This window comes from Lacerta agilis, chromosome 14 (assembly GCF_009819535.1).
Source record: "Lacerta agilis isolate rLacAgi1 chromosome 14, rLacAgi1.pri, whole genome shotgun sequence".
Lineage (NCBI taxonomy): Eukaryota > Metazoa > Chordata > Lepidosauria > Squamata > Lacertidae > Lacerta > Lacerta agilis.
The window spans coordinates 1,336,730-1,353,576 of record NC_046325.1 but is presented as its reverse complement, the minus strand read 5'-3'; the positions used below and the strand labels follow the sequence as shown (position 1 = coordinate 1,353,576).

At 57.4% G+C, this 16,847-nt stretch overlaps 2 protein-coding genes across 11 annotated transcripts in view; one reads left to right on the top strand and one right to left on the bottom strand.

Moving 5' to 3' along the window:
* Positions 1-51: 51 nt before the first annotated feature.
* On the top strand, positions 52-2,436 carry LOC117058818 (platelet glycoprotein Ib alpha chain-like). Its single transcript, XM_033170187.1, has one exon. It carries the CDS (start codon positions 52-54, stop codon positions 2,434-2,436), a length of 2,385 nt encoding a protein of 794 aa, XP_033026078.1.
* Positions 2,437-8,123: 5,687 nt separating this feature from the next.
* Positions 8,124-16,847, bottom strand: part of MINK1 (misshapen like kinase 1) — a 52,800-nt gene continuing 44,076 nt past the window's right edge. For 3 of the 10 annotated variants that reach the window (XM_033169100.1, XM_033169106.1, XM_033169104.1), the window contains 11 exons: positions 16,510-16,624; positions 15,162-15,308; positions 14,144-14,255; positions 13,227-13,385; positions 12,960-13,103; positions 12,134-12,268; positions 11,687-11,787; positions 11,141-11,290; positions 10,888-11,047; positions 9,547-9,686; positions 8,129-8,352 (listed from right to left, as the gene is read on the bottom strand). In XM_033169100.1, coding sequence (XP_033024991.1) covers positions 8,269-8,352; positions 9,547-9,686; positions 10,888-11,047; positions 11,141-11,290; positions 11,687-11,787; positions 12,134-12,268; positions 12,960-13,103; positions 13,227-13,385; positions 14,144-14,255; positions 15,162-15,308; positions 16,510-16,624 — 1,447 coding nt within the window. In that variant the 3' untranslated portion in view covers positions 8,129-8,268. Of the gene's footprint in view, positions 8,353-9,546; positions 9,687-10,887; positions 11,291-11,686; positions 11,788-12,133; positions 12,269-12,959; positions 13,104-13,226; positions 13,386-14,143; positions 14,256-15,161; positions 15,309-16,509; positions 16,625-16,847 lie in introns of all 10 variants that reach the window. The other 7 variants (XM_033169102.1, XM_033169105.1, XM_033169103.1 and 4 more) reach the window with 5 other exon arrangements.

Sequence of the window (16,847 nt, the reverse complement as noted above, 5' to 3'; positions counted from 1 at the left end):
GAGTCTATTATTTTGGGCGCCCAAGCCCCCATGGCCCCCTAGAGTGACCGAATGCCTTCCTCTCTCCCCGCCTCCCCAGAGATGCTTCCGTGCGCCCCGAGCGTCCTTCTGGCGACCCTCCTGGCCGTGGCCGGAGCCCCGGACCCCGCGCCCCCCTGCGAGTCCGAGATGAACAAGATCAAGGACCTGCTGCAGGTGAGCTGCGTGGGGAAGGGGCTGAGCAGCGTCCCCGCCGGGCTGCCCAGTGACACGGGCATCTTGCTGCTGCGCTCCAACCGCCTGAGCCGCGTCTCGCTGGCCTCCTTCCAGCACCTGAGCGCTTTGGTGGAGCTCGACCTGTCCAACAACAGCCTGACCGCCCTGGACACCGGCGGCGCCCCGCTGCCCAGCCTCCAGGAGCTCGACCTGTCGCACAACGGCCTGCAGAGCCTGCCCGCCTTGCAGGGGATGCCCGCGCTGAAGCACCTGGATCTGGCGCACAACGCGCTCTCGCGGCTGCCGGCGAGGGGATTCCGCGCCCTGCGCGCCCTGGAGTATCTGGAGCTGCAGGGCAACGGGATCCGGGATCTGCCCGAGGCAGCCTTCGAGGGGCTGCAGGGGCTGAAGGACGTGGACCTGGCCGACAACCTGCTGGAGGAGCTGCCTGGGGGGCTGCTGGCCGGGCTGGGCAACCTCGAGATCCTGCGCCTGGAGAGGAACCGGCTGCAGAGGGTGCCCACCGGCTTCTTCCCCACGGAGAACTACTTCGTCTACCTGTACCTGGCGGAGAACCCCTGGGTGTGCGACTGCGCGCTGGCCTACCTGCGCGACTACATCGTGGAGAACGAGGACAAAGTGTATACTCGCGTGCAAGGCCCCGGGAAGGAGATCACCGACAACGAGCCCGAGAGCGTGGAGTGCCAGGAGCCCGCTTCCGAGAAGGGGCGCCCGGTCATGCACTTCCAGGCGCACTGCAAGGGGCCCGTGGGAGACAGCGACGGGGGCGAAGGGGGTACCTGGGGGGAGAGTCCAGGGGGCGCCCCCGGCACCACCCCTGAGCCCCACGCCATTGTCCACACGACACTGCCCTCCACCACCCCTGCGCCTGCCACGAGTGTCCGCGCCACACCCTCCACCGCTGCGCCCGCCACGAGTGTCCGCGCCACACCCTCCACCGCTGCTCCGACCACGAGTGTCCGCGCCACGCCCTCCACCGCTGCTCCGACCACGAGTGTCCGCGCCACGCCCTCCACCGCTGCGCCCGCCACGAGTGTCCGCGCCACACCCTCCACTGTTGCTCCGACCACGAGTGTCCGCGCCACACCCTCCACCTCTGCGCCTGCCACGAGTGTCCGCGCCACACCCTCCACCGCTGCGCCCGCCACGAGTGTCCGCGCCACACACTCCACCGCTGCGCCCGCCACGAGTGTCCGCACCACACCCTCCATCGCTGCGCCCGCCACGAGTGTCCGCGCCACACCCTCCACTGTTGCTCCGACCACGAGTGTCCGCGCCACACCCTCCACCTCTGCGCCTGCCACGAGTGTCCGCGCCACACCCTCCACCGCTGCTCCGACCACGAGTGTCCGCGCCACACCCTCCACCTCTGCGCCTGCCACGAGTGTCCGCGCCACACCCTCCACCGCTGCTCCGACCACGAGCGTCGTCACCCTTGCGCCCAGCACCACCGCACCATCTCCCAGTATCCCCACTACGGCTCCAAGAAACCTTCCCGGTCCTGTTCTCACCTCCACCCCGGACCCAGTCCATTCCACAACCCGCATGCTGCCCCCAACAACTCTCCAACCCGCACCCCTTCCGACAGCGATGGCTGCCACGTCCCACCCTCTGCCAAGTGCCACGGCCTCGCCAGCCCTGCCACCTCTCGGCACTTCAGCTGCTGCTCCCACTCGCTGCCCTCCTCCCGCTGCGCCGCCCGCCCCTTGCCACTGCTCCTTGCTGCCAGCCACAGCCCCGCAGCGGAGTTGGCAGTGGTCTCCCAGGACCTGGGCCGGCAGGCTGGCTGCCCACTGCTGCCTGGTGCGCCTGGTCCTCTACGTTGCCTGCCTGGCACTGGCGGTGCTGCCCACCCTGGCTCTGCTGTGTTGGTTGGGGTGGCTGTATGCCAACTGGCAGCGCCCAACCCTGCGAGGTGGTCCGGGGCCCCGGCTGGTCAAGTACCGCCAGCTGCAGAAGAAGGGCGCTCCCCGAGGGTGGCAGCTGGAGGGGCTGGAAGCGCAGAGTCCTCTCGCCACGCCCCGCACCTACCGCGTCTGCAAGGTGTTTGAGGCCGCCCCCTCCCGCCACGTCAGCTGGCTCTTCGTCAGCTTGCCGGGGCCAACGCAAAAGTGGCCCTGGCAACGCAGGCGAGGCCGGGCACCGTCTTCCTACAGCTTGGATCGCGGGCAAGACGCCATTGGGGCTGTGCGGGTGAAGCATGGCACCGCCACTTTGTAGGGAGGTCCGAGGGTCAAGGGACCCCCTGCAAGTGCAGGGATGAATGAGAGAATCGGAAGGGACCCCGAGGGTCATCTAGTCCAACCCCTGGCAATGCAGGAATCTCAGCTAGACAGATGAACACCCAACCGTCTTAAAAACCTCCAAGGAAGGAGAGTCCGCAACCTCCGGAAGGAGACCGTTCCATTTAGAGGCAAGGTCTTTTTGCATGAAGAGAGAAAATGAACTTGTAATATCAGGATTTGGAGACTGAAAATAAAGACTGGCTTCCGGAAGATAGAATGGTTGGATTTTTATGAGTGGATTTAGCTGCAGGACAGAGAACCGGAAGTCCTTTCACATTATCTTTCTTTTAATCTCTCCTCTCTCTTTCCATCTCTCTGATTTTCCTTTCTTCTTTCTGCCTTTCTTTTCTTTCCTGTTAGATAGCTGATTTATTTCAGTGTTTTATAAAAAAAAATGCTTTGTAATGAGTATGAACTGCTGTGTATTTTGGATAAAGTACCAATATTTTTTTTCTAAGCACATATGCACGTGCGAACACACAGAGACATGTACTAAAAAGGGATGGACAAAATCAGCTTGAACATAAGGAAAGCCGGGTCAGGCCAAAGGGGGCCCATCAAGTCCAGCATCCTGCTCTCACAGTGGCCAACCTGATGCCCAATATGGGGAACTGGCAAGCAGGATTTGAGTATAACAATCCCAGTCTCCTCCTGGCATCGCCAGCAACTGGGATTCAGAAGCATGATTGTCCAGCTGCCATTGGCTGCCCTCTCCTCCTCCGTGAATTTGTCCCATCCTCTTTCAAAGCCACCCAGGTTGGTGGCCTTCCCTGCCTCCAGTGGCAGGGAGTTCCATAGCTTAACTCTGCACTGGGTCAAGAAGGGTTTTGTTTTATCTGCCCGGCACCTTCATGGCATGACCATGAGTTGCAGTGGGAGAAAAACATTTCTCTAGCTACTTTATCCAGGCGATGCATTATTTTATAAACTTCTAGCTTGCAGCCGGAAAAAAGGGGTCAGAGGAAGCCACCCCCACTGCTTGGGATGCCTCCCTGTGAAACCCAATCTCAGAGCACGAGACTCTTCATCTCAGAGTCGTGGGTTTGAGTCCCGTGTTGGGTAAAAAAGGTTGGACTAGATCAGTGTTTTTCAACCACTGTTCCGCGGCACACTAGTGTGCCGCGAGATGTTGCCTGGTGTGCCGTGGGAAAAATTGAAAAATTCAAGAGAATTACTTTATATATAGTCAATATAGGCACAGAGTTAATTTTTTTTAACATTTTCTAATGGTGGTGTGCCTCGTGATTTTTTTCATGAAACAAGTGTGCCTTTGCCCAAAAAAGGTTGAAAAACACTGGACTAGATGACTCTCGTGGTCCCTTCCAGCTCTGAAGTTCTAGGATTCTATAAACCCTGTGGTCGCTGACCATTTGAGAATTAATCCGTGCCTTTTAGCGGGGTCTGGCCCAGTTCTTGGAGAAGCCACATGGTGCCACCACTGGGCTTAAGGACTCGGCACCAACTCCAGAACGGAAAGGCACCCACAACCCCCTCAGGGAGATTTCCCTTGGCAACAGAGTGTGGGGAAACCACAGAATTGGAAGGGAACCCCAAAGGTCATCTCGTCCAACCCCCTTTGATGCAGGAAGCACACAGCTAAAGCATGGGCCACCAAACGTGTTTTAAAAAGCCCAAAAAAGGAGAGCCCGCCACCTTCTGTGCCACCACCAAATGGCTCTTACCAGCTGGCATTGCCAGGAGGTTCTTCCTAAGGTTGTGTTGGCATCTGCTTGCCATTTGAACCCATTGCTTCAGTTCCTGCCCCCTGGGCAGGGGCCCAACAGAGATCATTGCCAGGCCCATCTGCCCTGCACCCCACATTTAGGTATGACCCCCCCCATTCCGCAGTGGGTGGGGAGGGGCCTCCTCTTCTTTCCATCCCCCCATTAAGCACCTATAGATCTGTATCTATGAAGTAGCTTAACGATATATATAATGGTCTCCATTTCTTATTTTCGGCACAAACAACATTGTGGGAGGCCCTGCGAGGCTGCAGGGAACAGCAAAGGTTTTGCAGGAGGAATATAAAGGATTTTTAAGGGGTGAAATGCTAAGAGAAGTGTGTTTTTGGGGGGGGAGTGTTACCCAGAAGAGCGAAGAAAGGCCCGGATCTTCCCCCCACCATTTCTCTAAGCCCGCCACTCACTTCCCAGCCTCTTTGTGATAGGGAAACAGGAGGGGGGGTGCCTTCCGGAAGGTCTCCAAGCAAGACGAATTGCTGGGATGCAGCGGATGACCTCCACTTGAATGCAATAAAAAAATTAAGGTGTGTGTGTGTGCTTGAGCTGCCTACACCTGAGCAACTGGACTCCGGATCTCTCTGGCCAGAAAGAGCCGGGGGTCACTCCTTCCAGGAGAAGGGAGAGAGGCTTCTATAAAAGCTGAGCTGCCCTCCTGTCAGATGTCAAGGAAATGAACAACTCACTTTCAGGAGACACCTGAAGGCAGCCCTGTAGAGGGACGTTTTAAATCTGAGATGTTTTATTGTGTTTCTATACCTGCTGGAAGCCACCCAGAGCGGCTGGAGAAACGTCATGTTATTGTAAATATGAGAAAAGCTGAGTTACATCAGGCCTGAGTCACAAAAATTCACATATGGAAAACAAATCTAATGTACAATTTAATGAAGAGATAAAAGTGGGGAGCCCAAGGATGAGACTATGTATAAATCTAGCCCAACTGAAGTGGACAGAAGGCTAGAAAGAATTTATATTTTTTAAATAGTTTTTGTAATAAAAATATATGGATGATGATGTATTTTGGTTTATATATGTGTGTGTAGGTGTATCTGTTTTATGTGTATGTGTATTTTGGTTAATAAAAAAAAGCTTGCTGGGTCAGGTCTCTGGCCCATTTGGTCCAATATCCTGTTCTCACAGGGGCCAACCAGGTGACTCTTTTGGGAAACCTGCGAACAGGATCCAAGCACAAGGGCCAATCTCTCTTCCTGTGGTTTCGGGAAACTGAGTCTTCAGAAGCCTCGCTGCCTCTGTGTCTTTGGAAACACAGCGCAGCCTTCCTGGCTAGTAGCCCCCGGCTGCCCTCTCCTCCTCCCCAAATTTGTCTAATGCTCCCCCCCAAAGCCACCCCACAAGGTGACCGTCAGCACCTCCTGCCGAAGGGAGATCCACAGTTAAACTGTGCGCTGTGTGAGAGAGGGGCTTAAGAGAAATGGCAGGAGATGGAGCAGCGCTCGTCCTTCTCCACATGGGGCTGGTTGTTCTGAGCCACGCATGGGATGGAATGAGTGGGAAAGGAGGGAGCAAGAGGAACACAGGAGGAGAAGGGCAGAGGGAACCATCTTTGTCTGAAGAGCACTGGCGTAGCTAGCCTCAGTGCTGCTGGGGGCGGCGGCAGCGCAGAGGCACCCCTTGGGGGAGGGGCACGACGCGTGCGCCGTGACGTCATCATGACGTCACGATGCACGTGTATGCAGAAAGGGGGAATTTCCCCCTTTCCGAGGCTTTTTTTTCGGCGGGGGGGGGGGTGGCCGGCGAGGAAGGGGTGGCAGGTTTGACACCCCCCCTCGCTGGTCGGCCCCCCCCGAAAAAAGCGTCGGAAAGGGCAAAAAGAAGCAGAACAAGCGCTTCAATGCGCCTGTTCTGCTTCCTTTCCCCGCCCCCCCGCGGTTTTTCGGTGGGGGGTGGTGGCCAGCGGGGAAGGGGTGACATGTTTGACCCCCCCTCCAAAAAAAAGCGTCGGAAAGGGCAAAAAGAAGCAGAACAAGCGCTTCAATGCGCCTGTTCTGCTTCCTTTCCCCGCCCCCCCGCGGTTTTTCGGTGGGGGGTGGTGGCCAGCGGGGAAGGGGTGACATGTTTGACCCCCCCTCCAAAAAAAAGCGTCGGAAAGGGCAAAAAGAAGCAGAACAAGCGCTTCAATGCGCCTGTTCTGCTTCCTTTCCCCGCCCCCCCCGCGGTTTTTTTGGCGGGGGGGGGGTGGCCAGCGAGGAAGGGGTGAGAGGTTTGACACACCCCCTCGCTGGTCGCCCCCCCTCCCGCCGAAAAATAGCGGCTGGAAGGGGGAAAAGGCTACATGCCCCCCCCTTCGGGTCCGCCCGGCGGGGCGGGGCAAAAGGGGTCGGCCAAAGTGTCACCCCACCTCCCCTTGACATAGGGGCGGCCCGCCCCCCCGCCCCCACCCTGCGACGCCCCTGCTGAAGACGCCACTTCCAGGTTCCTTCTGGGCGCGAGGATAGAGAGACTGGGGCGCCCTGGGAAAAGAGAGACAGCCACACGAGGAGGACTCACAGATTTTGGTTCTTTTATTAAACAGATGTCGTCTTCTTCATCATCATCATCATCATCCCAAGGCCACCGCTGATTGCTGGAGGGCGGGGTGGGGGGGCAGCTCCCTTCGCCCACGCGGGGGTCCGGGAGGGTTATATACAAACGCAAGCGAAAATACACAAGAAACCAAAGTTGCCCAAGGAAGGGGGGGGGGCGGGGAGAGGGTTGCGCAAGGGGATCTGGCCTCGTGGCCCCCGCCTCTCTCCAGCAGCCACCCCCATGGGAAGCCCCAAACCCAGTGAGGAATCGAGAGAGGGAAGGAAGGAAGGAGACAGGCTGTTTGCTTCTGCTTAGGCGAGAAGCCAACTTCACCTCCTGCCTCCCCCACAACACCCTGGGAAGGAAAAAGCTGCCTTGCTGAGGCCTTGCAGGGTTTGGGGTGGGGTGGGGTGGGGAGACACTGCCAAGCCCCCCCCCCTTCAGCTTCCTGCTCCCCCTTCCCAATCCACTAACCACCCTGATTGGGTGGGCCCAGTTAAAGTGCTTTGTTAGTTAATTACTTAATTGCCATTACAAAAGGAATATTTAAAGCAAAATATACACAGCGTTCCCCCATGGGGGGCTGGGGGGGGCGGGAGAGAATTCTGATATACATCCAACACACGTCCCACGGCTGGTCGGGGTGGCGGGTCAGGAGGGAGGTGCCAGCCACTTTGCCCCCCCCCCCGAAACTTACTGGTGAGCCAGGGTGGGGGCAACCTCATTCTCAGCCCCACGGATACGAGAGAAGGGGGGGGAGAGGGAAGCCAGCAGGTGGAGATGCTTGGCACGTGCTGCAAGATTAATTTTTTGGGGGGTGAGGGAGGTTTCACAAAGCCAAGGAGGTCTGCCTGCAAGGGATGTGGGGAAAGTGGCTCAGAATGGGAGAACACCCCCACTTCCTCCCCCCCCCCCGCAAAAGTGGCTCCCAGCTACTCCCAACACCCCGTCCCCATAAGCTGTGGGGAGCTGCAGCCTTTCCTCCTCCTCTGATTGGAAGATAGGAAAGTGGGTGGGTGGGTGGGGGACTCCCAGCTGCTTCTATTTACATGATTTGGCTTTGATAATTAAACCCTGCCCCAGAGGCCGTTCCCCCCACATCCTCTTTGGGACACTGAAATACTGCTGAATTCCGGGATGAGGAGGGGGAGTAATTCAGACGCCTCTCCCCCCGCCCCTCCCCACGGCAGGCATCTCTTTGGGGGTCTGGATGCAGCAAGGGGTGGCTGTCCTTCTTAGGACTGGACGCCCGTCCCCGCCCCACCCCAGCCAAGCACCCGACTTCTTCCCTATCAGAAACAGGAGAGTTAAAGGGGGAGACGCAGAGCCCCCCAAACGAGAGGAGGGGAGGGCGGGGCTGAGAAGTGACCCTCCAAGGCATGGCTTCCACTTTCACTGGGTGGTCTTCTCTGGGCCGCCTTGAGCTCAAGCAGGGCATCTGACGAGATCCTCCATGGAGTGGGGCAAGCAGGAGGGGCGGGCTGGGGCGAGCCCCCCTGCCCTCACCAGTTCATGATGCAGTTCCTGTTCAGGGTCATGAAGTAGACCTGGCTGCTGCCCCCAGAGCGAACGGAGGCGAAGAACACCTGCAGGGAGGGAGGAAGGGAGGAAGAGCAGGCAGTCCGTGGGGGGGGGGGTCAGGAATCAAGCAGTGGCCCTCCCCAGTTCCTCTGCAGTCAAGCAGTGGCCCTCCCAGCTGGCTCTGGTGGGAGGTACGGCTCAAGGGAGCTGGGGGTGTCTCCAGATTGGTGGAGAATGTGGGCCCCCACCCGGCTACTGCTTGCAGGCCGTGGGACGGATGCCTGCATTCTCCACCCGTTTGTGCCAGGGGCGGCTGCTCCAAGTTCAACTCTCTTGAGGGTCCTGCTCCTGGTAGACTGTCCCCCCATCTCTTGACCCCCCCCCCCATGACCAAACCTCTGCCTTCCTCTTTGCTCAGATCTCCGCTTTACCCAAACGGCAAACTGCCACTTGCTGGGCCATTTGCTAGAGTTTCCAACCAAGACCCCTTACTCCACGGCCACTCCTATCAAGGGAACTGGCACTGTTACACTTGCCACCTGCTCCACATTGGGAAGAAAGAAATCTGTCTTTTGCTGTGGCTGCACTTTGGAACTCCCTGCCTATTGATCTCAAGCAGGTGTCTTCACCACACTCTTTCTTGGTACCTACAAAACACATTTTTGTTTCGTTAAGTCTACCCAGATGTTCAGTGCGAGTTCTTTTAGCCTACAGCTTCTTATACTTTTCGAAAGCCTTAAATTATTGCTGCTAATTCCTCTTACCTTTTCTTTGTAAAGTGCTTTGAGGCTGTTTATTTATACTTATTCCATTTCATAATGTTCATAGGAAACCCCCCCCCCAAACACACATATAAAACCTCAAAGCACTTTACAAAAAATGATTTCATAATCTCCATACACCACTCATACATGAAATGAAATAAACAGCTATCTACTTGTTTGCTTGAAAATGAAAGTAAGCCCTCCACCGTTGTGCCGGATCCGGCCTTCAAAGGCACGGCCAAGCACCGGGTCTCCCAAGACAGACCCGCCCCCCAAAAAATGTGGTTCTTGGGCCTGATCCAGAACCCTGACTGATGCAGCAAAGAGGAAGGGGAGATTGTCAGGGGGAGGGTCAGCAAATGTAGAGCCAGCCGGGATGGGGCTGTTGTGCCTTGAGGCAACACAACACACACGCACATGCGCCACCGGCCCCCAGCTCTCGGCTGAGGCAGAGTCCAGCTGGGGCTCGATCCAGGAGGCGCGACTCGCACCCACCTTGTCGTTGCGCTCGCAGAGGAACTTCAGGCGCTGTGCCCGCTTGTGCATGAAGACGCCGTCCAGGTGCCCTGTCTCCACCGAGCGGATCTCAATGGCTTTCTCGCCCCAACCCATGATCTGGTTGGAGCAGATATAAGCTGAGGGGCAGGAGGAGAGAAAGGGGGAGGCATGAGTCTTCCTCCTTGAGCACGGTGTGCGTGTGTGTGTGTGTGTGTCCCTGTGTGTCCCAAGCCCTCAAGGAAGACAGGAAGCGGCTGCAGCTCAGCAATGAGTCCTAAATGCAACTCTGTCACGCGATGCCCCGGGGGCTAGGAGCGCCTCTGCCCAGCTGCAGCCCCTTTGGGGCACAGGTGACCCGGCCACCACCCTCCGGCAGCTTCCAAATTAGAGTACTGAAACACACTCTGCATGGGGCTGCCCTTGAAGATGACCCAGAAACGGGTCCAAAACGCACCAGTCACATTATTCCTTGTATATACAGTGGTACCTCTACTTATGTTCACCTCCTGTTATGTATCCTTCGGGATACATGCGCAGCAAACCTGGAAGCATTTTTCCAGGTTTTGCCACACGCGCAGAAGCGCTCTACGCACCGCGTGCATGCGCAGAAGCGGCACCTCCGGATACACACACCTCGGGATCCGACCGGAGCTCTGGAACGGATCCCATGCGCAACCGGAGGTACCACTGTATTGATCCAGATCCGTCTTTCAACATACGGCATGGTTTCTGTGTGTTTTGATGTTTGCACAACCCTGGGGCTCCTTTGGCAGGAAGCAAATGAATAATAAGCCACTGGGAAATGTCAACACTGACTGGCAGCAGTGACTCAGGGGGGGGGGGTTTCAGGCCAGGAGTATTTCACAGCCCCACCTGGGGAACTGGGGATATTGAGCCTGGTGAAGAGAAGAATGAGAGGTGTCACGGTGGAAGAAGCTTGTTTTCTCCTGCTCCGGAGGGAAGGACTCGAACCCATGACTTCAAGTTAGAAGAAAGGAGATTCTAACTCAACACCAGGAAAAAAATTCTGATAGTAAGAGCTGTTTGACGATGGATGGAAGGCCTTTGGGAGTTTGGGGACTCCCGATACCTTGGAGGTTTTTAAGCAGAGGTTGGATGGCCATCTGTCAGGGACCCTTCAGCTGCTTTTCTTTACTGGCAGGGGGCTGGACTAGATGGCTCTTGGGGGTCCCCTCCCAGCGCTACAATTCCATGATTCTGTGAGGCTGCTGCTGGAGACTGAACTTGGGACATTCGGCAGGAAAAGGTGCCCCACTGCAGAGAGCTGCCACACTCCCCCTGTTGCATGCAGCCCCCCCCCTGCTGCTCCAGGCTTACCGACAGAGGTGGGCATCTCCCCCCACTGCAGCACGACGTCCTTGATGATGCGCCCGTAGGTGTTGACGTAGACGCCCTCGTCCTCGTAGCAAAGGAGCATCTCCATCCCTTCGGCGTTGGGCAGGAAGATGATGGCATGGGGGGTGACCTGCGACTGGATCTGGGGGCGGCAGCAGGAGAAGGAAGGCTTAAATGAGGAACCCACCCCCACCCCACAGCCTGCCCCTCTCTTCCGCCCACTGGCCAGACTTACATGTACTGGTATATAGATGTCGTAGTTGTTTCCTGAGTCCACATCGATGGCGTGGAAGCCGGCGCAGGATCCGTAGATCACTTTGAGCCGCTGGCCCTCCTCCACCGTCAGCTCCACCAGCAGCGGCCGGTGAGGCAAGTCAGCAAAAGACTGGAAGAGGCAGCATGGTGAGGTGGGGGGAGGCAGGAAGGGTGTTGGGGTGGGGGGCTTCTGGCTGGAGGGTGGCCACGAGGAGCCACCCGGGACCCCTTCCAATGCCACAATCCTATGACCTCGGAAGGGGGTGGACGCTGCACCTGTCAGGGGTTCTTCAGCGGTCACCCCTTCATTGCACCCGGGGGCTGGTCTAGATGGCCCCTGGGTGCCCCTTCCAACGCTCCCCTCCCGATCACCAAATCAGTCCCCTCTCCCTTGGTCCTTCCAGCCAAGCCACACTTTTGTGAGGCTCCCGCTCCCCACGCTGAAAACCAGGGGCCCTGCCGTGCAGATGAGTCCCAAAGGCTCGCTTCTCCCCCAGGGAGCCCCCGATTCCAGCCTCCCCAGTACCTTGAAGGCCATGAATTTGTGGTAGGGCTTGGGTGCCCAGGCATAGACTTCCACTGAGTTCTTGAGTGCAATGACCAGGAACTTGATCCGCTCGTATTTCACTGAGGGAAAGAACCAGGAAAGGGGGGGGGGAATGTTAGGGCTGGACTCCACACCTTCCCTTCATAACCTGGGGCAGTTCCAGGCCCAAGGGGCTCCCCCTGCTGGTTTCAAGAGAGAGAGGGCGAGCTTGGCCATGAGAGACAGATCGCTGGACTGCGGAACTCCCTCCCACAGGAGGCCGTGATGGCTGCCGACCAAGGTGGCTTTAACAGAGGACGGGACAAATTTGACAATTTAATACTTCCTGGGGCAGAAGGCTTCTGGGCTGGACTGTGTCCGCCCCCCTGGGGTGGGGTGGGGGCTCCTGGCCCTGACCGCTCAGCCGGGGACCTGCACCCCACTTACCCACGCGGTAGTGGACACAGCCCTCCATGTCCCCCACGGTGGTCCAGCCTTGCTTCTTCTCCACTTCAGGGTCGTTGTGCAAAATTTTGTTCCGCAGCCAGGAGAGGTAGTAGACGCGAAGCTTGTTCCTCTTCCCTAAAAGGGGGGGGGGAGAACCAAGGATCCTTTATTCACAGGTCAGGGGAGGAAAAGGGTTCCCTGCAGGATGTGTGTGCAAGAGATGCGTGTGCTCTACAGTTCCAGAGCCCTCTCCTTGGGCAGGGCTGTGCTCCTGTGTCAAGGCACTAGGCAGCCCAAGGGACGCCCACGGCAGAGAGTCAAGTCGTTATTGCCAAAGTTAACACGGACGAGTCGCTTCCACAGCTCTTTCCCAGGTCCGGGAGCTATGCAGCAGTTGCCACCCTAAAATGCATTTCCCTGCAACACACGCAGCCAGAGACTGCGCCTGCGTGGAAACGTCCTCTGCTCCTCCCTTTTCAATCCCCTCTTGGTTCCGGGAGACAGGGGGGAAGGAGCAGGGAAGCCCCTGGACCCTTCCCTTGCAGGACCTGCCCCCCTCCAGCTCTGAAGCTGCTCCTGCTTCTGACTCCTGGTACAGCTCCCCACAAATCACTGGCCTCCTCTCCCCAGTCAGACTCCAGCCCCCTTTCCCCTGGGGTGCACCATCCGCAACGTCCTGCCATTCTCTGACATCCTGTGGCCCCCTCTCCCTCTGGGACTCCAGGCTTTCCCTCTTCTTCTCCCTGAACCTTGCTGTGCACCCATATCAATCAAGAAGTACAGGGCTGCCGGGGGGATTTATGGGGAGGCCGGCCCCACTCCTCACCCGAGATGGTGGTCAGGAGGTTGAGCCCTTCCAGGACGTCCATCTGCTGGAAGCGGCGCCGGTTGATGAGGGTGTAGACCTTCCCTTGCCCGCTCCGGTCCAGGAGCATCAGCCCGTTCTCGGTCCCCACCAGCAGGTTGACCCCTAGAGGGTGGGCACCAAGGCAGAGGGTGAGGGAGGGGCCAGGGGGACTGGGAGGGGCAGCAGCCGTGCCCTGGCCCACCTGCCCTCCCTCCCTCCCTCCCCACCCGGCCCCGGCCTTCTCACCCCAGAGGGCGGCACACAGGATCTCCGAGTTGAAGCGCTTCTTGTACTTGCGGATCTCGGGGGTGTCGCTGTGGGGCCGCGTGTTGGTGGGGTTCACGTTGACCACGGAGCCCTTCCGCGCCTCCAGCTGCAGCTGCTCCAGCCGCCCTGGGTCAAACGCTTTGCGGGTGGAAAGAGAGAGAAATCACACAGGTCAAGCCTTCCTGGTTTGCTCCGGGGGGGGGGGGAGGGTGGAACTGAGCAGCCTGACGTGACGGCCTCTTCTCAAGAGAGCCTTGACGGCTGTCCGTCGTGGATTCTTGAGCTGCGCTTTCGGCATTGCAGCGGGTTGGGCTAGATGACCCCTGGGGTGCCTTCCAACTCTACGATTGTATGTGAGGACTTGCCTCCTAAGTTCCCCGCCCTACCTGGAGATGCTGCCTTCGGGGACTGAACCTGGGACCTTCCATGAATTGATTTTTCTTACCAAATGATTCAAAAACCATTTATGCACTTTGGTCTTCTTATACCATAAATATGCATGCCATCCAACTCTGTTGTCATGACCCTCAAGGTCCAAAATATCTGTATTTTTTAAAGTTATCCATTCCTGCAGCCAGCAGGGACAGGACGCTTCATAATATAATTTCAAATGCGGCAGGGAAAATCCACCTCTTTCTTTTGCATCTGTTAGTAATTGAAATTTAATCCTTTGTTTCTTCCCCTGCCAAACAAATCTAGAAACATATTTTTGCCATTATTTGAAGTGTCCCACTCCACTGACTATGGGTATTGTCTGAAATAAAAAAATATTGGCCCACAACATGGATCTATTTTTAACGACAAGTCTGTGCCGCACAGGCTCTCGTGCGGGAGGAAGCAGGCCAAGGGACACCCCTCTCCTCCCCTTCCCATCTAGCCTCCCTGCAACGTCTCACCAGTGATGGGGATGGTGTCGCCCCCTCCAGGCGAGCTGTGGTAGATGCCCAAGTCCACAAACATCGTGAAGGAGCTCTTCCCGGGAGCCTTGACCAGCCCCCTTGACTGGTACTGCAATTGAGGGGGGAGGGGGGAACAGAGAGAGAGAGAGAGAGAGAGAGAGAGAGAGAGAGAGACAGAAGCAGGTTAGGGGACGATATCCAATTCCTGGAGGGGGAGGGTTCCAATGCCAGGCCCCTGCACAGCCCCAACAAGCCCAAACGCCCAAGGACCATGCATGGTTTATTTAATTAGCTTTAACTCCCTGTACTTTCCTTCCCTGCCAGCTTTGGATAAAAGGTTGGAGCTCGCAGAATCTCACATTTTATTACAACTACTGCCTACGTTTAAAAAAACTAGCTACAAGCCGTTTGTGATTCTGCACAAACCTGATTTGGAATAATTGCCGTGAGTATCCCAAGAATTGTAAAATCTTGCATTGAACAGTTTTTTTTTTTTTAAAAAAAGGAACCAGAACCTCCACCACCTCCTTCTGCTTTAAGTCCTGCTTGGAAGGGCTCCTGCAATGCTGAGTTCCGCTATGGAACTCCCTGCCACAGGAGGTAGCGATGGCCAGCAACCCAGGTGGCTTTAATAGAGGACTGGGCAGATTCATGGAGGAGGAGGAGGAGGAAAAAGGTAAGGACCCCTGGACGGTTAAGTCCAGCCAAAGGTGACTATGGGGTTCCGGTGCTCATCTCGCTTTCAGGCCGAGGGAGCCGGCGTTTGTCCACAGACAGCTCCCAAGCTACCCTCACCTGCTCGCTAAGAGCAAAGGGCTGCAACTCCACCCCCCAAAGGCACTGCGGCAGGAAGGAGTGGGGAGCAGCCAAAATGCCCCACGGCTGCCCCCCCCCCTCGCTAAGATGCAGAGAGCTGGAGGGATGTGGCCAAGGCCCTACGAGGAGGAGTCACTGCAGGCCAAAGGAGAAAGTGGGAGGCCTGGAGCAAGCCTTCCTCCGCCTTCCCCAAACTCACGTCGGTGGCTGCGTCCTTGGCCGGCGAGGAGGAGCCGTTGCTGCTGCTCTTGGCCTCGGTGGGCGAGTGGCTGGGCTGGACCACGTCCGGCAGGTTGGTGTAGCCGTTGCTGTCGCTGTGCAGGAGGCCCCGCTCCTCCTCGGGCGTCTGCGAGAGGGAGGGGTGTCAAGTCAGCGGGGACGGAGGAAAGGAGCCCCATCGGTGGTGGGGAGGGTCTTGCAGCCCCCACGGCGCTCAGAGTACGACACACACACACACAGGCCCGGTAGGGGCAGACTTTGGTATCTCGTTTAGAGTGCTGAGCCTCCTGCCGCCCCCCCCATCATCCAGCAAGCGTCTAACGCAGGCATAGGCAAACTCCAGCCTTCCAGATGTTCTGAAACTACAGTTCCCATCATCCCTAGCTAAGAGGACCAGTGGTCAGAAATGATGGGAATTGTAGTCTCAAAACACCTGGAGGGCCGGAGTTTGCCTATGCCTGGTCTAACCCTCCACTGTGGTGGAGACCAGCTGCAGACGCACCTCTTTGCCCCGGCTTTTGACACCTGAGGCGTAATGTTTCAGGACCCGCCTCGTTCTTACGGCCTCAAGCTGTTTCAGATATTGTGCTTTAACGCTGCACGCTTGCCCTGGGGCCTTAGGGCACGTAACAAATGAACGAATATAAAAGCCTCGGGACCCAAAAGTGAGACGCTCCCCCCCTGCAGAGAGTCCTTTTCACAGAATTGAAGTTGGAAGGGAGGGGGCCGAGGGGCATCTAGCCCAGCCCCCAGCAATGGAGGATCAAACCGGGCCAGCCCTTCCAACGGCAGCCCTTTCTCCTGCTTTAAGCTGCGGAGAAAAGGAGGGCAAGGGGTCCTATGGGGTGAGGAGGCAGGAGGTGGCATTCCTTCCTCTGGCTGCCGGGGGATGGAGTAGATGGCCCTTGGGAGTCCCTTCCAGTGCTTTTTCCCTTTAAAAATGTTTAGGGGTACTCTCCTTTTCCGACTCATACTGCCCCTCAATGAGGCCAAACTTAGATTCCCAAAATGTTTAGGGGTATGCGTCCCCCCCAGGAAAAAAACACTGGTCCCCTTCCAGCTCTACAATTCCATGACCTCAGAAGGCGGTGGACTCTCTTTGTTGGTGGTTTTTAAGCAGAGGTTGGATGGATGGGTGTCTGTCATGGATGCTTGAGTCGAGATTCCTGCATTGCGAGGGGCTGGGCTAGATGATTTTAGGACTTCCGTACCCCCAGGAAGCAGTTCCTGCCCCTCCCGGGCGGAAGATGGAGAGGCCAGGGGAGGGACCACCCCTCCACACACACACATACACAAAGAGGCCGGAGGCTGCGAAGCGTGATTCTCACCCGCTGCACCAGCATGGTGCCCTCGCCATAGGAGCTCTCTGAGCCGCCACTGCCGCCCGTCAGGTCCTCCACGTCGTGCACCACCATGGTGCTCACGGAGTCCGTGTCGCCGTCTCTGCCACAGGGAGGGAGAGAGCGGGGGTCAGAAGACACACAGAAGCGGCCCGAGGCAGACAGAGGCCACGTTAACCCTGCCGAGACCACGAAGTGGGGTGCAGCAAAATGCTCCGCACGTGGAAGCAGGCCCAACTAGAAATGGAAGAGGAGAAAGGAAAGTCCCGTCCCCCCATAACACTAGAACCTGTGAGCATCCAATGATACTGAATAGAAGAAAAGGG

Coding starts and splice junctions, on each gene's coding strand:
- LOC117058818 (XM_033170187.1), top strand. CDS start 52: ATGCCTTCCTCTCTCCCCGCCTCCCCAGAGATGCTTCCGTGCGCCCCG.